Genomic DNA, 22,174 nt, shown 5'->3' on the forward strand with positions numbered 1-22,174 from the left:
CCGTAATCTGGAATAATATTTATGTATTGCGCATTTCTGAAGAAGTGGAATTATTGATTTTTAGTTGGGCAACAGGAGAATGAGGATGGATTAAATGGTTTGATTAATCAATGTTTTCCTTCGTTTTTCAATTTTAAACCTATTAAATATATTTTGTTTTGCACTGTTGAGCGCATGTAACAGTTGAGATATATATATATATATATATATATAAATTATTTGACAGTGTGACTGGATGTAGGCAAATGCCAGTGAAACGTGGAGCTAATCTGACAGATGGCATGTGGAAAGTACTTGACTGACCCTCTGTTCACCTGTACTGACACACACACACACACACACAAAAAGTGTGTGTGTGTGTGATAGAGAGAGAATCTGAGGGTCAGACCGACTCAGGTGTCTGTGTGCGTAACAGCTGCCGTGTTCCTTACGAGTATCTTTAGTTACACACAGAGGGATTTGACACTGAGCCCAACCTGGTGGCAGTGATACACGATCAGCCTGATTCTATTCCCCATCAGACAAACAAGCCCTGTGTGTGTGTGTGTGTGTGTGTGTGTGTGTGTGTGTGTGTGTGTGTGTGTGTGTGTGTGTGTGTGTGTGTGTGTGTGTGTGTGTGTGTGTGTGTGTGTGTGTTCCTGGAGGAGCACCTGGAGGCTCGTGGCACATTCCCCATTGAGCTGAGCAGGCGTCTTCGTCGGTGTCACTAAACGCACTGACCTGGACACACAGTTACCAATAGATGACATTCTCTGCCTCGGAGTGACTGTGTACATTCTCCACGCACCTTCAGGGTGACGAGTGACTGCAGAAGCCTTTGATGGACTTTGCAGTGAGGCATACACACTGACCGAGATGCACACACTCTCTCAAAGGGTGGATGACACGTCCTGGTTCCATGTGTTAATGTTAATCAAGCACATCCGTATACTTTGAGTCATGCAAGTTGGCAGTACAATGTTTTGACCTTTTGTGCCTTATACTCGAACCCCGAGGGGAAGTTTTCTAAGCGATGCGCACAGCAGAAGAAAATGAGAGTAGAAAACAGATGATGGTCGACTCAGAGAAAGATGCAGGAGAAAGATTCTGGATGAGGGACAGCAGAAACTGATTGTGTTTACCTTTCTGCCTGTTGCTTGTGTGGTGTTTTTTGTGTATTCACATGAATCTGCTGTAGGCTTAAGGCTGTGAATTACAAACCAAATGGTCAGATAAGTTACCGATGGATCAATATGGGTCACTACAGACATTTGATTGGCACTCGGCAGCACAACAGAAACTTATATTTGGGCAACCACATTAATGTAGCAAACTTTAAGGTACTTTAAATGTGTTCACATGTGCCTTAATGTTATTGTCCTAAAGTGTCTTGCTGTCCTGTTTCTGATTTCACTGAAACAGCAGATGATTGGGGGGGTGGTGCGGGGGGGGTCGAGTGCTGCAAACCAGCCAAGAAGCTGCTCCACCGAGCAGTATTTAGAGTGACATGAGCCCCAGGCTCACACGTTGGCTCTAGGTACGTATATGAGCAGAGTATGATGGAGCAGCGAGATGCCTCTGTGAGGCGGGCCGGTGGGTCGGTGCCTTGGTGGACCCGGGGCGGTCCTTAACCTCTGAGGTGCTGTAAACAAACCGACAGCTGGATATGAAAAGAATGAATATCGCTGTGGGGAGCGGGGCCACATGTGGCAGATAGGCTGCCCTGCATCCCCCGCGTGGTGCAGCAGTGACGTGTGATTAAATTGTTGTGCGAGTGTGTGGGTCTGGGATCCACGGTGCAATCTAGGCACACGTGGTAAACTTTGCTATGTAGTGCAAATGCGTATTGACTCAGTATTTGTAAGTCACACTTGACCTTTAAAGCTCTCTATTGATTCATTTTACAATAACATTTTTTAAACTTGAATGTGATGGTGTTGTCTTATTTTGAATTATGTGCTTTATTGCTTTCTGTTCATTTCATTAGACGTGCATTCACCTCAAAGCTTTTTTCGGGTGGGGGGGCATTCAGACGCTGTTTCTACCTTCTCAAATTAAACACAATGGCGACTTCCTGAAAGCAAAAAGGAGTTTCTTTGTGTGCGATGGCCGACTAACAGAAACAAACCGTCCTAGTGTCATCGTCTATTGTCACTAGAGAAACACTTTTCTACACTGAAATGCTGAGTTTAGAGACTTGCGTGTTAAATAAAATGAATTTATCACGGGATTCAGCACACGTGGCGTCAAAGTGCATTTCAACAGATTTGTGCCATGGCGCTGATCTGTGCCTGAATGCGTCTCACACCATCTCGTAAAAAGTCTGCTCTGTTGTGATGGACCGTTAAGTGTGTCATTAATGTGACTTCAGTCGTCCGATGTAAGAAAACATTCAGGTCCATTATAGACCACAGAACTCCCATCGTCATTGAACGTGATGCGTACTGATAGGAAGTGTGAATAGGAGAGAAAAGGGGAGATGTAATAAATGTGGTCCAACAAAGGAGGCTGAGGCCGCTCTATTCATGCAAAACGAGAATAATATTCAGCATCCCTCTAACAAGCCAAATGTGTTGTGAAAATCACCTCTTCCTTCTGTAAAGCCGTCCTTCCTCTTTTCTAATTGTAATGAACCCTGCCTTGAATCTCCTTTTTAATTGGTGTCGACTCAGATGAGAAGAGTGTGTTCAGACAAAAAAAATCCTTTTTTTTTTTTTTTTTTACGTCCCATGAATTAATTTTTACCAAGTAAAGGCTCCTGCATATTAATTGAATCAGACAGCTGGCTTTGTGCATGCTGCATCTTTGGCTTTTAAAGGAATGCTATTTGGAATAAATAAGGCCCTGTGGTTAAATGAGGAGGCCTTTTAGAGGGACTGATGAGCCACTGTGGAGCCACTTCAGGCTGTGAAGGCGAGGAGACATCAGCCAGGGAAATTAAAAGGCTCAATAGATGCTTAGACTTTTTAGCTCTGTAATGAGACTTCCCGCACGTACAGCACTGGCACTCAGAATATATATATATTATATCTGATATCTGCATTCACACGCGTGCTCCCGTGGCATAATGAAGCATACATGCAGTGCATACACATGCATTGAAGTACACAGTGACACAGACAGATTCAGGAAATGCTCTGAAATGCACAACATCAATTATTGTTGTTCTGTTTTGATTAGAAATGTAGTTTTCTAATGTAGTTTATTAATGTAGTTTAACAAGGGAACAGAGTATGCCCACTCATTACTTCTGTGATCAGAGTGCACATCAACTCCAAACTGTCTGATTTGAGCTGTAATATTGCTCGTAATATTTCAGAGATAAGCTTTGTCCTTCGACCTCTCGCATGGATTAATCAATACAAACACACACAGCGAGTCGTGTTTCCACTGTATCACATTGAGAAATGTATCACAGTTGGTAACAGTCACAGTACTTTCTCCAGATAAGTTACATATCCCCAACAATGCTTTATCTCCCTGTCTTTTAAAAAGCCCTCTTCCTCTTGTATTTAAGGTTTAAGGGTTCAAAGCAGTAGAAATCTCACCAGAAGCATTTTACAATAACGAGTCATGGCCAACCATCAAAGCAGAATAGATTTAGCTAGTTTATAAGACCCATGACTTATTGTTGTATACTAGTACAAGTTATACTATACTAGTTCCTAATTTTATCACTAATATAATTATTTTAACTTTTTATTGGGGGGGGATAAAATAAACTCAGAGATTGGTCACATTTCAGGTCACAGAACCGCTCCACTTTTCCAAACCCTTGCTTGTAATAATTGATGACCTTAAAACCAATCACGATTGTTTATACTTGGGCTAATTTTGTGTGGATTTATTCAACCAAGGATGCCCTTTGACCTCTGTCATCCTGGCAAAGGATCCCCCCCTTGTCTCCACTTCTGGTCCAGAAGAATTGTACAAATACACAAGAGTCCTCGAACCCCACAGGCTTGTATGCCTCCTCACACGCTCATAGGACTCACACAGTGGTGAAAGGCCGTGTGTGTGTGTGTGTGTGTGTGTGTGTGCGACCAGACCTGTTTAGTGTGAAGCTACAGCTGCCACACACAACTGCCAACTGTCTGCTCCAGACATCAGCTGTTTTTTTGTTTTTATTGAGTTGGCGTTGGAGGAAAAAACTCAAAAATCCTGTTTATAAGTTTCTTTGGTTGAAATATTTCTGAATCAACTGACGAGATGGATTTCAAATCATTACTGCTTTTGTTACATTTTATAAACCCTAATCTGTAAGTATTTTTCCCCCCACTAAACCAGCTGTTCCATTTGTGGATTACTTTTCATATATTTGCGGTTGTCTCTCCATGGCGCCCTCAGGCCGAGGCCTCGCGGCGCTTCGTCCCAGAACAGCCTCCCTTTAGAAAGTAGGCCTCTGCTTTAGAGACTGGTGGGACTCCTCTCGTGGTTCAGTGCTCATCTCTCATGCCGTTCCCTGCACATGTGTGTTTTTGAATGTTTGCACAGGCCTTTGCTATAGCGCCTGTTTTTTTTTTTTCTTTCTTTTTTTCCCCTTTTTTATTCAGCATCTTTTATTATGAACCACTGAAGCAGAGAATACAACTCGTTTACATGAATGCAATATCACACATTCAAATCATTTTTATAAGACTACTCATCCATTTTACAGTACTGGGCAGCTGTGAGTGAGGCTTTTTAAAAGGCCTTAATCTGAAAGCCTTGCATCTTCCTCTGACTTGCCTTTACTAGGCCCAGGTTGGCTTTCATGCTGCATCCGATCTCAGATAGACCCGCGTATATATGCGTATATGCCATGTGAGCATGCCATAAACTACCCACGTTATAGGTGTATTGATTGGTCAACAGATTGCCTATATCCTGTAAAAGCTCTAACTTGAATGCCTTTATAAGCCAGGTTGGTATTAATTGTGGAGAAGAAATGAGAAATGGCTTCCATCCCAGCCCCCTGTCTGTGTGGTGCTGCTGTCTTTCACAATGTAGATTGAAACTTGGAGTCAGGAGAGGCATGCAGGCCTCCACAACTCGTCTTAGGTGCTTAGGCGGTTCAAATCCCCAACATCACTTACTACAACTCACTTTTATAGCGCAGCTTTCATGTAATTATCTCTCTTATTGATTAAATTAGACATCGCGTCTCTTGCATTTTCTATTCCTTTCCTTGTTTCCTCCTGTCATTTCTCGCTTTTAATGTGGAGTTTTCTCCCAGTCAAGTGTCTCTTTATGGGCGTCTCAGCGCTTTCTATCCAGATACACGGTGTGTGTGTGTGTGTGTGTGTGTGTGTGTGTGTGTGTGTGTGTGTGTGTGTGTGTGTGTGTGTGTGTGTGTGTGTGTGTGTGTGTGTGTGTGTGTGTGTGTGTGTGTGTGTGTGTGTGTGTTAGAGAGGTCCCAGGGGATTGTACAGCTTTACAGAAGCTTTACTTCTCAAACCCCTCGATCACAATTTCCCTCCCCAGCTCTCGCCCCCCTCATTTGCTCTTTGGCAGTTCTTTCGTTGTTGCCTTTTTACTCACCGCTAGTCGTCACTGTGTCTTTTCTTTTTTACAAGTCCACACATTTATAGGGATTTTGCAAAGGAAAGGTAATATTGTATATTCACCATAAAAGAACTTTAGGTTTTTGACTCACACCCCATTGCCTGAAAGAGGAGGTCACGCTGAACACTGGTTACTGAATTATAAAGAGATATAATCATGAATTCTTTGGCTGTATGTTGCCTGAGGCCTGAGCTGTATCGGATAACTTAGCAAACACTACACTACACAATGTTAACATACAGCGGGATTGATGAAACACCTCTCCTGACTCTCCCTCTGCTTCGACTGTCATGTTTTTCATATGATTATCTCCCAAAACATCCGCTTTCCCCTTCTCCCTCTCCTCCTGGCCTGTTGGTAAAGATGTGCTTTCGACAGTTTCCTGTCAATCACTCTTGCACGCGTGTCCCTCCTCTCCCTTTCTCTCAGTTACATCTCCTGGAGGCCCAAGGTAGACTCCGTTAACGCCTCTCATTTAGTTTGGTTTGTCAGCAGCCAGATCCCAGCGGCCCAGAGTTAGCTGCTGTTTTATTTATACGGTTTGTATTTCGACAATCGTCTTATCAAACTTTGCTAGTGCACTTATTCACAGAGGAGAAGCTGCATCCTCCATCAGTAACAACATGTGCTCTCTCCACATCCAATCAGTCTGTCAGTGATGAAAAATGAATTATTCATCATACAAATCGGATAGCCATTGTGGAATAAACCTGGGGACAAACTTGCCGTTGGACTGTTGTTAGAGAAGTTTGTGGAAGTGGAATACAAGAGGATGAGTAAATACATTTGGTGTCCCTCCTTCTCCCACTTAATCGCACGCACACACACACCAACACAAACTCATTGACACACCACCTCACATCTTAATTACTGAGGCTTGATGGGTACTTAACCTTACCCCGTGCTGCTTATGCTAATGCAGAGAGGTCAGGAGTGTGGTGATTGGCTCGCTGTCAACTCAGCCAGAAAACTGTCAGCAGTGAGGATGAGCGAGGAGGCTTTGGAGCAAGGACAGGGGATGTGGGCTAAGGGACAAAGAAAAGTTGGGATGTAGTGGAAATAATTACGTTTTAACAATTAAATACATGAATAACTATACAGTACGCAACACATTTTTAAATATTATTTTGGACGGTGCGACACACTAAACACAACATAGTAGATTGGTGCTTCTCTTTTTGTCATTGCTTTTACCAGTACAACCCACAAGCAACATGCTTGGCAAGGAGCATATGGCCATGTGTGTGTGTGTGTGTGTCTGTAATGAGCCACCTCCGTCCCTTATGTAGTCCTCTCTAGGGGGCTGAGGGTGTGTAGCAGCAGGGAGAGTCATTGAAAGGACACTCACACAGTTCACGGCTGCATGTTCAGGTTGACTCTCCACCTCCACCTGTGCTTTCACGGCTATGCAACACGCAAATGTTTGTCCTGGTTTCAAGACGACATTAAAATGTGTATGCCTTTTAGAGATTGTGTATGCCTTTTAGAGATTGTGTATGCCTTTTAGAGATTGGATGTTGAGGTTCTCTTCGTGGCGATTATTAGTGACAACTCTGGAAATGAATGTTCATTTTGAAATGACAAAATTAACCTTTGTTGAGAACAATGTGGTTGCTTTTACTGGAGACACCGGACATCATGAAGTATATCGCCAAAATATATCTACTGGTTTATGCAACGCACTAATAACTATATTAAAATAGTATGACAAAGGTTTAAGGAAAAGCTGGCCTAATTGTATATGACTGACAGCTGCGGTGTAATTGTGAAAATTGAGAGAACGTCACAGACTCCATAACCCACGAAGTATAGGACGCTCTTTCACTTCAACTTCCCCTGTGAGAATGTTGAGGAGGCCCTTATATAGGTCATGTGATGTGCCTGCGAGTTATTCCGATCCCATATGTACAGCACAGGGCTCCTCCAAGTCAACCTGATCAATTCAATTGGACTTTTAGTCCGCTCTAATTTGACCGATTCGCCGTGTCCACTCAGCTGTTAAAAACCAGTATGTACAGCACTTCCATACGTGCCTAGCCCAGAGGTCATACATGTGTGCGTGGACTCATGTGTGTGTGTGTGTGTTGCCTCTGTGGCCGTCGGTATGTGTGTGCACAGCCTGTCTGGGGCACGTGGGCGTTCGGACCCTGTTTGCGGTCTCGAGGCTACGGAGAGCAGGAATACAGCTGACGGCGGGCCGCAAAGATTAAGGGCGAGAGAGAGAGAGAGAGAGTGTGTGTGTGTGTGTGTGTGTGTGTGTGTGTGTCCTCTGATCCTGGGGGGGGTGGGGCATCTGCTCTGGTCCGGGTCACTGTGCACTGATCACTCGATCGGGCTCAAAAGCATCACCACGGCAACCGCACCCTACCGTTCCGCTACGTCTCGTGCCGTCCGCGAACTGCGTGCGACGTGATTGGCCGGCTCCCCCCCGGGGCAGCGAGGCGGCGGCTCTGGCGCTGTCTGCTCACTGGCTGTGTCAGCCACGGCGGCCGTCTGTGTGCGGGGAGCGAGTAGCGCATTAAAGGAGCGTTTGGCGCATTTTGGCAAGAGGCGGTGTGAATTATGCAGACGCAGCCCCACTGCGTTGTGTGTCCTGCAATGAGTCCTTTATTAGGAACAGTGGATGGGACATAGGCTCCCCCCCCCATGTCTTCTCACTCAACACAGACTTAGAAGGTTTTTTTCTCCATTCACCTTTTTTTATTTACTAATTGAGGAGTGTGTATTTCTTACTTTTTTTAAATGAATGCAAAGGCTCCGTGGATGAAGCAGTACACAAACACACACTGAGGCGTAGCTGAAGATCAGTGGATGTGCTGAATGCGTTTTGTTGGTGGTGAGGCTTCTTCCAGCAGTGTCTCCCCTCGTAAGGAATTGTGGTTGCATCCTAAGTGATTTGTTGTTACCTGCTCAACACGTGTTTACAGACGTAGATTGAGGAGACAAGTCACTAAAATAAACCTGGATAATAGGAGCAGCTTTAAAAAAAAACACATTTCTGCCTTCATCTCTTCCCGTCATTTCTTTGCTCATCTCTAAGCAACTTAAGCTTTAATCTATCCCTCCTTTTCTCATTCACATGACATAAGCTGGCTTTGAATTGAGTTGTCTACTTTTCTTACCCTTTCCTCACGCTGCGTGTCTCACACTCACACACACACACTCACACACACACACACACACACACACACACACACACACACACACACACACACACACCCTCTACAAACATGGTCTGAATTGAAACGCAACCGATGGTTTGCATGCAGTTGCTTCTCCTCCCACGATTCCTCCCTCACTTACTCCCCCCCCCCCCCTCACCCCCCCTCCCTTTCTCTCTTGCTCCAGCTGTCAGGAGGCTTCATTATTAAAGATTCATGGCGGAGTCTGGGCAGCTCCCAAAAGCTTTTGTCAGACAGAGTGTCTCAAATCTCACAGCCACTAACTGGAGGTGACATAAAGACTCTCATCCAAAGGCACACACAGTCAAACAAGACACACACACACACACACAGTCAAACAAGACACACACTCTTATTTGAGGTTGGTGTCACTCTTTTCCCTTTTGTGCAGCCCTATTTAATTGGAATCATCTTGAAAAAGGGATTTATATTGCTACCTTTTTTTGCAGTCATGACTCGGTTGTGTTTTCTCTCATCAGAAGTCTCGGTGACCTGTTTGTCACAAACATGTGTTTTATCTTCTTCTTCTTTCGGTTCTCAGGTTATAGATGATCACACAGCTTGTATATAAATATAAATAATAATATAAATATATAATATAAATATAGATACATATTCAACAATGGGTCAGGACATCACTAACCTCAACTACATGTAACTATGGATTTTTTTGTTTAAATCCTTTCATTCTTCTCTGTTTGATTCACAGCACATTCCAAAGCAGATTTGCATCATGGGAATTACCTTGAGTCAATTTGATTTGATTTCTGGAGGGAATAGCTAGCATACCAACGGTGAAAACAAACAGGGTAGTTTGTGTTGTGGGACACTTTCCCAAGAAGGTGTAAACAGTACGGTTCAGACTCGTGTGTTATGGCTCATTTCTACTTAATACAGATAATGGCAACTTTACTATGTACCGTTTGATACACCTTTTAGGTGTGTTTCTATTATTAAAGGGTGCGGGCCGGCTCTGTTCTTGTGATTTTGAGCCACACTAAGCCTTTTGATCTCAATTAGGAAAAGGCCCCTCTTAGTTTTGTGGAGTAAGTTAAATTTCAAAAGCCTCTGGCTTTGCTCTTGTTGGATGTTGCTGTGTCAGTATGTCAGCTTTAGAGAGTTATGGCAAAGTTCACCTTGTGCACATGGTTGCTTTAATTTCTTTTTTGGGAAATCAAAATGTTTTTGCTGGAGTTGTGCAAGCTGTTACCTACTAATGTTAATCTCCTCTATCTTTATTTGTTTCTACAGAAAAGCCCAGGATCAGCAGAAAAAGGTGGTTCTAGCAGGCTGTGTCCCTCAGGCTCAGCCACGCATGGACTACCTCAAAGGACTCAGCATCATCGGGGTACGTGTGTGTGTGTGTGTGTGTGTGTGTGTGTGTGTGTGTGTGTGTGTGTGTGTGTGTGTGTGTGTGTGTGTGCGTGTGCGTGTGCGTTGACTTCCGTATATGAAAGTGATAATCCCCGTCACGAAGACATGTGTTCACAGCATACACCATATGTGTGCGTGTGTCCCTTTGCGTCTACATTGGTTTCTGAAGGACAATCTTTCCGGAACACACACACACACACACACACACACACACACACACACACACACACACACAGAGGGATACATCCAGACGATCTGACCTGTCCTTCACCTGGCTGCTAACCTCGTGTGTCGCTTCTATCCTGAACTCCTGCTGTTTGGTTAATCAATAGATTTCCTTAAGAGACACAACTACACTTTCTAAGATGAGGGAGAAGGAGCAAAAGGAGGATTTAAGATTTAAGACAGAAAAGAGTGGGGATGCGTATAATGATGAGGTTTTTGTTTTGGTCTCCGTGTAAGACTGGCCAGAACCTTTTCAACACCAGAGTGTAAAGATCAGGTACGATGCCTGCTTTGCAGGTTCCATGTGTGGAGAACGTCCGAGGTGAGAAGGACTAGTGAGTGACGTGAAGACCTCACTACTTTGAGCCCTTGGCATAAACTGGCACTTGTGTTTCTCTTAGTCAATGAGTCAGACTCCACCAGGTGAGTCATGACGATCACTCACAACCCCTCTGGTGGAGGTATGAATAGATTGTCTGGCAAACTGTGATTTGGAAAAGACATTTAATTGTCTGGTTCACCTGGGTAATCACAGGAAGGGACTAAAGCGGCACGCACAGGTCATCACTATGTAACAGCAGAATCAGTGTAATTGGAGAGTGCACTTTTCTATCTGCCGCCACTTTCCAGGATCACGCAAAATCCTCTTGAGTCTTAAGTCTTATCCCGTAACACTTGGGCATAAATTAATCATTTGAAGTTGGTAAGATGAGCCTTTTAGTAGAGCAATGTAAACACGTCCGTACCACATATAAAGATGTTTTAGGAGACATAAATAATTCCTGCATGCATTAGAGAGGCAATAACTGGTTAATGGAGATGTATCCTATACGCATGCATTCTTTTGTTCACCCCATGCTCCCAGAAAGCCCACCTTTGCCTTCCAAACTACCACAGAGAGCCAGAGTCATAATTTGACATAATCCTGAATTCATCTGCTGGCGTGAAAAACTAAATGGGGGTCTGAGGGCGGTGTCCCAAATGTTCCGTTAAATATATTTACTATAAATATTGTAATTCTATTTCAGTAAACATGCCTCTGTGTAACATAATTACATTCAAATCAAGTGGCATGTGTGTATAATATAATTAGATTCAGATAAACAGGCCTGTATATGTAATAGCCTTCAGGGCGAGGCTGAAACATCTGGGAAGTTTACCACCGTCGGCCCTTTCATTGTCACGAGTAGATTGGATGACGCGTTGATCTACACACACACACACACACACACACACAGATACACGCTAAGGGACACACGCATGAACAGGCGCACATGGTAACACACACTGAAGGAGGCATATAGTATGCACACCCTCCCCTCGTGTATCCTTGGTTGTTACAATCAACCACACAATGATGCTGACAGTTGGTGGGCTATGCAAAGCAGATGCAAATCACCAGCCCAGAATTTGTTTATAGTGATTGCACCAACGTCTGGATAAGGGCTCTAGGTAATAAGGAAAAGTGCCTTCCGTTGAAATCATCCAGTTCAATCGCCTTTTCTTTGCCATCTTTTATGTGTATTGGGGCTCTGTTTTCCTGCCTGAGGTTGTTGTGAAAGGAATGAGTGTATTGTGTGCACCTTACACACAATACACTCATTCCTTTCACAGCAGCCTCAATCAGTCACGCAAGGCCACAGCGTTGAGCTTCTTTTAACTGAACATGTCACATCATGTATCTGAGACATATCGCACGCACACACACACACACACACACGAACAGGCATCTAGCTGGGTAATCATAGGATTTCGGTGGATAAGCAATGTTACAAACATGAGCCTCCTCCACATGCCCTGGGCGTGTACCACGGTGCGTATTGAGAGCCGAGTTGGTTTTCTGATTTTAATATTTTTACGCACTTCCAGGGTAGTTGATTATTGTTGGACCGGTTCGTCCAGTGTAGCGTGCGCACAGCGACTGAAATGGACCCACATGGTGACCCGGCTACGTAAACAAAGGACAGAAGCTCTAATTACAACACACACACACACTTTAATCCTCCACCTTTTTGTTTACATATCAAATAGTAATTTGTTTCTATATTAATGCTCTGAATTTGGAATTGAGAGCATCTTTTAATTGTAAAGATTTGCTTTCACCTTTTATTAATTTCCCATTTAGTCCTTTATCCATAAGCCTTGTAGTGTTTTTTACCATTTACTGTTAAACAGCTTTTACTTTAGGTGCTCTCTTTGAAAATGTGTCTTTACAAATGATCGATTTAAAGTAGACCTCTATCTTCATTATTCATACAAAAACTAATTATAATCTGCACTTGTTAATGACATTTACCTTACCTGACTAAAAAAGAATTGTCTTATGTTTGACCAATGACTTTCCATGGAAGCACACATCTGAAGAAAATATGTTTTCATTTTTTTCACCACCTTCTCCGTTTTTAAACATTATTCAAGGTGTGTGAAGCAGGATTTGATAAGAACCATAATTGAAAAGTGAGATCTGAATTAATTGCTAAAACGTGAACAATACCCAACCCTAACAGTGAGTACAGAACACCCGCTGCTGCTATGAATAAGCCCAGATTGCCTGGCTATTAGAAGAAAATTGGTTTTATCTCCGTGTGCAACGTGCATATAACTGCTGTCTGCAAGGCACAGTGTGCATCTGTGTGAGTGTGTTCTAAAGAAGGGTTACTCTGGGTAATGGGCCTGCAGGCTCTGAGGGCTGGAGCATAGACCTCTAAGAATAGAGAAAGGGAGCAAATTAGAGGTGGAGGGGATGCTGGTAGAAACCAAAGGAGAAATGATGGCAGTTAAATAATTCTTTCCCTTCCTGCTTTTATGTGTATCTCTGCGTCCCCATTATTACTCTCACCCTCATTCACTCCCCAGATGTAGAGGGACTGTAGATTTTTAAAATCTTAGTAGAAAATGATGCCACCTAATAGTCTTTTCGTAGCTATTCTCTCTCCTTCAATGGTAGCTTTCCGGTCCGGCTCTGCAGAGCTGCAGAGTTTTCTCCATTTGAGGCAATATGGAGAAGTCTTCTGCCTGATCATAACATGCTTCAGCTTTAATCATTCTCATGATCTAAGGATGTGCTCTTGGCTCCTTTCTTGCCTGGATGCTTCTTTTTCTGCCTCCCTCTGTACGATTCCTCTTTCGGTATTGCCTCTTGGTTCTGATCCATGAAATCCCAACACCACACCGAGTCTCCATCTAATCCACTGAGCGCTTAGCCCTACAGACACCTGGTGGGATTGAGGACATCTACATATATCTATATGGAGAAAACTTGATGCTATTGTTCCTCTTTGTACTTCTGTGTGAAAGGAAGCTTTCGGTGTGCTCGGTGCTTTTTGTGCTTATTGTCTTGTTCATATTTACATGCCTTCCTAAATGAGGGAGGAGACGTGTATTTGCCAATATCGGGCTTCTGTGCTTAGTTTGGACTAAGTATGTCTGTCTGTCTATTTTTCAGGTCCAACAGATTGATCGAGTGGTGGAAGTTGTGGACGAGGCTGTTAAAGGTATTAAAAAAAAAACACACACACACACACACACACACACACACACACACACACATTGTATTAGTGAATGAAATGCATTGATCACCTAAAACATTTATGAACAAGAGCCCTCATTGTTGGGAGAGGAAATGTATGAATGATTTTCGGTAAAGTTGTCTGTCCACTTATTGATCAAGAATGAATGTATCGCTTCCCTGAAGGAGAACACGTGATCAGATAAAAATGGCATTAAATGTTTGGGTCTTGATATTTCAAGTTGTTGAAATATGTCCTTTGTGTTAAAATTAGCCTCACTGCTTTTTCCTATGGGGTACATTTTGTTAAGCTAAATGCATTAAAATGCATTTTTTCCCTCAGTAAGGCCCGTTTGGATTGTGAATTTAAAAGGGACGTCTTCAGTGTTATTTTGGATCTTATTGAGAGGTCTTCACTGACGCCCGGCTCACGCTGCAGTGATTAGGTCATCCATTTAAACTGTTAGTGAACCAGCGCTCTTCACTGTTTAATGAAGGTCAGGCAGAGTTTACAGTGGGAGAGTGTCCAGTCAAGCTGTCGTACCCCCCCAGCTGCTGCCTAATAAAGAACAGACTGAGTTTACAGTGTTTGTGAGGGTGCGTCAGAGAGAGAGTTACAGGCTTCACTCTAATGAAGGACAGCTGAACTGAGGCTTGATTTTACAATGTGTCCTCAACCCCAAATTTTCTGGCTACACACACACTCGCGTTCACACATTTCGGTGTGAGTTTCATGTTCACTGCCCCCCCCCCCCCCCCATGATTCACTCTTTCTTTCTTCCTGTCGTTCATCAGGATCTTTTGATCTCCTACTTACCTTTCTTCCTCACTCCTTGGCCTTCTTCCTTCCCTGTTCTGTCCCCTCCGCTCTCCTTCGCTTCCCTTCTTCAGCCCTTCCAAAGAAACTCATTTTGCCAGTATCATTACAGTTCTTTATGACCTCGTATAAACGAAGAGCTGTTATTTCAGCTCGGAGGCCTGGGCATAAACCTTTATAAGCTTGGGTATTTGACTTTTGTAATGGGTACTAAAATACTTACTTCAATGAACCACTAATAGACGCGCTTCTTTGCTGCACCAAAATTGCTTGCAGGTCTGTTTTCCACCTGACGAGAGTGCTGGCACGCTTTTACGAGCTGATTTGGTGGGGTGTGAGACTGTGTATTTTCTTTGGATCCTGACTGTAAAAAACAAACGTCGCTCCACAGAGATACTTCACTAATGTAAAGCTGCTTTTAATCATATTGCTTCTGCAGAAGATGAAGTTACAGCCGTGTTTTATCCTTAAGTTATTTTGGCTTGGGTTGCTGAGCATGCACACAGTGCTAAACATTTATACAGTCACGCACGTCACACCCGCTGGCTGCTGTGCTGCTGCTTTGCCACTGTGCAGCAGTGATGTGTGATATCAGTGTAATGTTGTTAGTCATCACAAGCTTATCTAAATCAATATTTTTTTTATTTTCTAGATAACAACAAACAAAGCATTGGCTTTATCTCATATAACAATCCCACTGGCAGATAAAAAAATAGAATGACACCCATGGATAAAATATGGTTTATTCTTAAAGAAATGCACCAAAGTCTGATCTCTACCTCTCTGGTTTATAGGGCCTCCTAATATTGATCTTCTCTCACGGAGGGTAAAGCCTCTGATGATACCATTTCACCTGTGTGTGTGTGTGTGTGTGTGTGTGTGTGTGTGTGTGTGTGTGTGTGTGTGTGTGTGTGTGTGTGTGTGTGTGTGTGTGTGTGTGTGTGTGTGTGTGTGTGTGTGTGTGTGTGTGTGTGTGTGTGTGTGTGTGTGTGACATAGCATCAGGGGGCAGAGGAGGTTAGACAGGCTGATGTATCTACTTGGCTGCAGATCAGAGGCTGCATGGCGTCCATGTAACCTCATGATCCTTATTTAACTGGGACCCACAAACTGCATCAATGCTGAACCAATGGAGCTGGAGGATAAACACATGGCTGATTAGAAAGAGACTGTTACACAGGAAATGACCAGACAAGTTGCGTGTATTTATAGTCATCTGAAGGTATCCTGTCTTTTAACGCTTACACATCTGGAAGTGTCAAAAGCGTTGTCATTGTCAAGCATCAAAGTGTGTAGCGTTGTCAAGTCGACTTGACTGTTGAGTGAACTTTGTACATTTCCAATAAGCCGTCGTGTTGAGGGGTTAAATGACGAGCATCACTTTCACCCTTCGTCCCCTCTGTCCAATGGGCCTCCATCCCCAGACCATCGACAAGACCGCCACGTGTGAAACAGATAAGACACGGGTCAGCAGGTCAACCTTTTAGCTCCCTTTGATCCAACAATCCTTCTTCAACACGGGAGCTATTATTGTTATTTTCTGCCACTACGTGCTTTAGACAAACTGCTATTGGTTTTCTTCATTTATGTTTTTTTTATATTTCCTGTTTGTTATCATCCACAGTTGGAAAGTATTGGTTCTTAAATCAACTGGTTAATGTTTTTACTTCACGTCATTAGTGATATCAAGGTTCAAACAAAAGGCAACGGGTTGCTAATGCTTTTAATGGGAAGGCGTTTTAACTTCATCACCAAGAAGAAAGTCTCTTTCTAGCCCTTTTTATAATTGGCATGGCCTTCACTTTGTTCTTTTACTATATAGTGCATGTGTTGGTTTGTTGTCTGATGGAACGTTTAAAGCTGCATGAACTGGTGGAATCTTGATGTTACAGGAAGTATGAACTGATCGTTCAGTCAACAGATGGACCTGCGGTTACGGAAGGAAGTTTTAAATCCATGATTCACGCCGAAAGACAGACAGACAGATATAAGGACAGATATAAGGACAGATAAAAGGACAGATAAAAGGACAGATAAAAGGACAGATATAAGGACAGATATAAGGACAGCTATAAGGACGGATATAAGGACGAATATAAGGACAGATAAAAGGACAGATATAAGGACAGATAAAAGGACAGATAAAAGGACAGATATAAGGACAGATAAAAGGACAGATAAAAGGACAGATATAAGGACAGATATAAGGACAGCTATAAGGACAGATATAAGGACTGATATAAGGACTGATATAAGGACAGATATAAGGACGGATATAAGGACGGATATAAGGACGGATATAAGGACGGATATAAGGACGGATATAAGGACGGATATAAGGACAGATATAAGGACGGATATAAGGACAGATATAAGGACTGATATAAGGACAGATATAAGGACAGATATAAGGACAGATAAAAGGACGGATAAAAGGACAGATAAAAGGACAGATAAAAGGACAGATAAAAGGACAGATAAAAGGACAGATAAAAGGACAGATAAAAGGACAGATATAAGGACAGATGGCCGGAGGAATGGCCAAATGTGCTTTAAGTCCCAGCTGTTTTCCAAGAGGGAAGTTTTCTAATTTTCTTGCTCGGTCTGGGATATTACGACTGGTCATGCCTCACCGATTGGCTCTTTGTCCTCCTCCGGGGCAGATTGTCATTTTTATCTACCAATTGATAGCTGTGCACCCTGCCCAGAGCCCACCCTCCCAGGAGACCCATGTAGAGCGGATGAAAACAGGAAGACAATTCCATCCCTCAACGCCTCCATCTCGCACACCCTGTAGCTGGAAGCCCATCAAACACCGGATGGTCCTCTCCTGTTTTTGGAGATTGGCCTCCGCTATGTGTTTTCATCTCCTCTGTGTTACAACACTACGTTTAGAGTTGTAAATGTGTGCAGTTAGTAAAAGTAGAATGGCCTTTTATTCATTAAATAAAATAACTATCTTGGTAATACCAGCTGAGCTCCCCTCAGCCAGAGAATCATGATCCCACCTGCGTACATTAGATATGTAGTTTGTCTCTAATGTCACTTCCTGCACAGCTTCTTCAACCACACCCTGACTACACGATGTGTGCTCTGACAGGCGGCTCGGTCCGGTCCTGTGTCCTGGTTACGCTTTTTATCCAGTAGAGCTCCGAATAGAAGACAGAAGTAGAATGAAGAATGCTTTTATTTGGCAAAATGTTGGATATAAATTTTTCTTTTACATCAATCTCCTTTTAAGTAATATAGTAATTTGTAACGTACAAATGACTATAGGAACGTACACATTAATAGGAATAGTAAAGAAATGGGTCCTGAAGTGATGTTTTTTTTTCAGGTCACTCGGTTCGTCTTTTGGGTCAGAAGAAAGATGGAGGCCGTAGGCTCGGAGGCGCTAGACTGGACCTGCCAAAGATCAGGAAGAATCCTCTTATTGAAATCATCTCCATCAACACCGGGTATGAAGTCACACAAACAAGAATCACTGAACATTCAGCTTCAACTGTGAATACAATTTCACAGCTTCCCTTCTATCCCAGTTCATGGTGTGTGTCTCTGTGTGTGTGTGTGTGTGTGTTTGCTCAACCACTTAAACAGAGCCCCTCTGTGCTTCTAATTGTATCAACTTCACATAGCTGTGCAGGTGTTGTGCGTTTGTGTATGCAGGTAATATGTGTCTGTTTGACTCGTAAGAAATAAGATATCGACATAGACCTCATTCCTTTGTTGCTTTTTTCTACGTTTTCCTTTTTCTTTGTGGATTTACCGGCTTGATGTGTCAAAGCGCTTCCCTTGTGTCCCTTTGGTTAGTTTTTCATGAAGCGATTGGATTGTGCAGATGGATAAAAGGATGCACATGTTGCAGATAAAGGACGGATGGATGTCTAGTGGGATGCACGTGACCACTTTCACGTTGGTAGAAGCACAGCCACTTTTTAATGGGCTAATTTCATGTTGTTTACAGGCCCGTGTGTCTCTACTAACCCATGTGCTGTATTCTCGCTGGGCCAGTTAAAAAGGGTTACAACAGATTAATTACACTGTGCTTCGTGATGATCCATCACTCATCCCCCTGCACGGCTCCACTATCTGTACAATGACGGCCTGGGCGTCACAGAGCCAGCAGGTAAATAACCTATAGACACAGAACTGGGGATCCATGAGGTTTATAGGAACTAATCACCATCTCCAGACATCTATTACAACGTGTTATTGTTTGAGCATGTTGTAAGTATGTTCTACTGAAGCGTCCTTCTGGACTTGAGCTACTTTCTTGTCCATTTTGAATCATAGTTGGCTGTTACTCAGGTTCTTGTGATTATTTTGTCTGTGATGGGGAGGCTGTGGTTACATGTTTAGGCTGCGAGGTGATATCAGCTTGCTGTGTACAAATGTGCATTTCTAGCCATGTTGTAGGGGAACAAGGACAAACACCAGGAAAAATCTAGTTCCCACCTCATATTTTATCTCTATTATTAAGACGTGCTGTGTACTCCCAGCCGTAATTCAAAGACTCATCAATTCAGTGCGTTCCTAAAGAGGGCGTCCTGGCCCTGGATGTAAGCTCTCAGGCCCCTTTAATCTAATACGCCAAGGAGAACCATGAACCCTACTGGCCAACCCTAATGGCACATCTAGTCACCACCAAACAGGCGCTTTGTGACCTGAAGAAAATGGACGTTTAGCGAATGCTCGTCACTTTGTGCCAATTTCCCCCCCCCAAGTGCTCCCCAGTAAACCGTTGCCTAAAATGGCCACCGGTGTCACATGACTGGTTAGATGCTGGCGTGGTTATGAACAGCTGTAACAGTTCGTGGCTCCCTCACAGCGTCTGTCTGTCATATTGATAATTGCTGCTGAATGGGTCTCGATGGGCCTGGTCATTACCAGAGTGTGAATACCTGTGTTTCTGGCTCTGTGTGCCTGTCGGACCAAGTGCGCTTGTGCAGGTCTTGCAGCCTGCATGTGTGCGTCTGGATGTGTGTCAGTCCTTTGCCAGCCTTCATCCGGCGGGGGTCTTGTGTCTGCTCATAATGAAGTTGCTGTTGTTTTTCAAAAGGTCACTTTATTTGTGTGGGCCACAAATAAAGTGTTTTTTTTTTTCTGGAGGCCGCCGGGATTACACGAATATGAAGACAGGGTTTATCAGCTATTATAAAATCTGAACTTAATGGGTGCTTTTGTGTGATGAGTCCATCGCGGCGTCAGGAGTTTGACGCGTGCGTTTGTGTATTAGGCTAATGTCTGTTCTGCTTTGAAATAGTCTGTTTTAAATATTCTTCTGAGGCAGCAGTGACATCATTGGTGACATTTGTCAGCAGAGGAAACAGAGAGATCTTTGTTTGACACACAGAGACACACACATGCACAACATCAGTTGCAGTTGTTCTCTAAACTGCCTCTGTGCCAGAAGAGAGCATTTAAAGCTGTGGCTTTGTTGTGTGTGTGTGTGTGTGTGGCCTTTTAGTGTCTCCAGTGTGTCTTTGTGCGTGAACATGTGGGATGTGTCCCTGTTTTCCAACCAAATGTCGAGTCGATGTCGTGCTGAAGGAGATAATCTGCAAGGCCTTGAGAAGTTTAGAATCTCAAAGAAGAATATTAATGTATCTTCTGACTTGTTTCTTCCTTGGATACGATGGCACAGCACGGTAAATGCAGCTCAATCATTGGACGTTGGTCAGCTGATGATTCAACCCACAGAACTAGCTGTGAGGTGCTAGCCTGGCTCTACAGTCTAATGCTAGTGTTAAATGACCACACAGCAAACCACCCTCAAACCTTCAACCACTTGTTGGTCATTTTAATGAGATGAACATATTGTACCCCCCCCCCCCCCTCCCCACCTCCCTTTTTCTTTATTAGTGCAAATCAGCCTGGTTTCACCTGGGGCCACCGATCCAAATTTAATTTCACGTTCAAATTGATTTACAATATTACTTTCATTAAGTTGCATATTAATTTCATTTAGACCTATTAAATCCAGATTAGATTGGAGTTTTTTCCCCTCACGCAGTTAATTTGATCCCCATCAGAAAATAAATTCCACGTAGTCCAGCTAGTCCTCAAATGCCCTCCGGCTTTGAATTAACAAGAACATTGTCGGGTTTCTCCTGGGCCATTAGCACAGTTATTTTGATTAGTCATAACTTGATTCCTTAATGAGTAAAACGCCCTGATTACTTCTCGGAAGGTGCAGTCCAAAACCAGGATGTTGTGCCAATGTTATTGCTAAAATTTGACGACATATAGAAGCAGATTTGCGCGCTACCGTCCTTTTTTTAAAGAGAAGTTTAACATTTTGAACACCAACCAATGATATCTAATCCATTGGATCAACAATTTGGTCCATGTAATGTATTTAAATGAATCCAGTCTCAAATATCTTTTGAGAACAATGTCACTGGCGTTTATTTTTTACCACGAATAAACCTCCCAAATCACAATAAAGCTCCCCCTCCCACGGAAATACAACTTGAGAGTAAACCCATAAGGCACTAAAATCCGACCGAGCCACTAGAGAGGAACCAAATGTCATCTTTCACATTCAGAGCTTCTATCACCGTTTTGGAAGAAAACTGCAAATGAACGTTCTCCTCAGCGGGTGTGAGTGCAGGTCAGAAGGTCTGATGATTGAGAATTGACAAATACAGTAATGAAGTGAACACAGTGACGGCCATGTTGGTGTTTACCGACATGCCATCAAATCAGAGGCAGTTGCTCCTGTCCTCCCTCTGCCCCCCCCCCCCCCCCCTCCCCCCAACGCTGATGTTGGGCTCTTTAATTGGCTTTCTATCCATTTGTCAGCATTTTGTTTTGGGTTCCTTCTTCTCTAACAAACTGAGGAGCCTGAGGGCAGAGAACATTTTTCTCATACAGCCTGCAACTGGAAAAGGACCCTGTTTAGTGTCCTGGTTTCAGCACTCTCAATACTTGAGGGAAGGTTGTGCGTGTGTGTTTAGCCCGAGGCAACACTAACGGTCCCATCTCTCTCTCTTTATTTATATATATATATATATATATGTGTGTGTGTGTGTGTGTGTGTGTGCTGACAGCGATGGTAAAAGCCGCTTTGTGACAAGTTAAATTGTGACGCTTCAGCATTATAAAAAAGGAATTTACAGCCACTCTGTCAGAATGGTTCATTAAACTTGTGTGTATGTGTTTGTTTGTGTCTGTGTGTGTGAACCATTATGCTTCAGGCTTTTTTTTTTTTTAAAGCACTTTGTTCCACGGTAACAGCTCATTTAATTTAATTATCTGTCTCTTTTTAGCTACGTTTTCGCCGGTCACAGTCGTTGTTCTTGCATCACACTAAAAGTCAGCTTATAATGATCTTTCGCTCTTACCTTAAAACCAAGGACCAACTGGATGGTTTCTCCAGGGAGACGGTTTGAAGTGAAGTGACTGCTGCCCTGATGTTCTATTATTCTACTTCTTACTGATGTAAATATATTACACCGTAACAACTGGCCATGTTTGATGCAAATATCTTTGGTTTCTAATACCGTGAAGTATGTTTTTGGTTCTTGCACATTTTATGATACTG

The 22,174-nt window shown here is 43.2% G+C and overlaps 1 protein-coding gene across 3 annotated transcripts in view; it reads left to right on the forward strand.

Annotated features, from left to right (window-relative positions):
* cdkal1 (CDK5 regulatory subunit associated protein 1-like 1) overlaps positions 1 to 22,174 on the forward strand; it is a 168,852-nt gene that overhangs the window by 34,438 nt on the left and 112,240 nt on the right. For all 3 annotated transcript variants that reach the window (XM_062565521.1, XM_062565520.1, XM_037454737.2), the window contains exons 5-7: positions 9,957 to 10,053; positions 13,750 to 13,798; positions 17,966 to 18,086. In XM_062565521.1, coding sequence (XP_062421505.1) covers positions 9,957 to 10,053; positions 13,750 to 13,798; positions 17,966 to 18,086 — 267 coding nt within the window. The remainder of the gene's footprint in view (positions 1 to 9,956; positions 10,054 to 13,749; positions 13,799 to 17,965; positions 18,087 to 22,174) is intronic.

This window comes from Pungitius pungitius, chromosome 11 (assembly GCF_949316345.1).
Source record: "Pungitius pungitius chromosome 11, fPunPun2.1, whole genome shotgun sequence".
In the NCBI taxonomy this organism is placed as follows: Eukaryota; Metazoa; Chordata; class Actinopteri; order Perciformes; family Gasterosteidae; genus Pungitius; species Pungitius pungitius.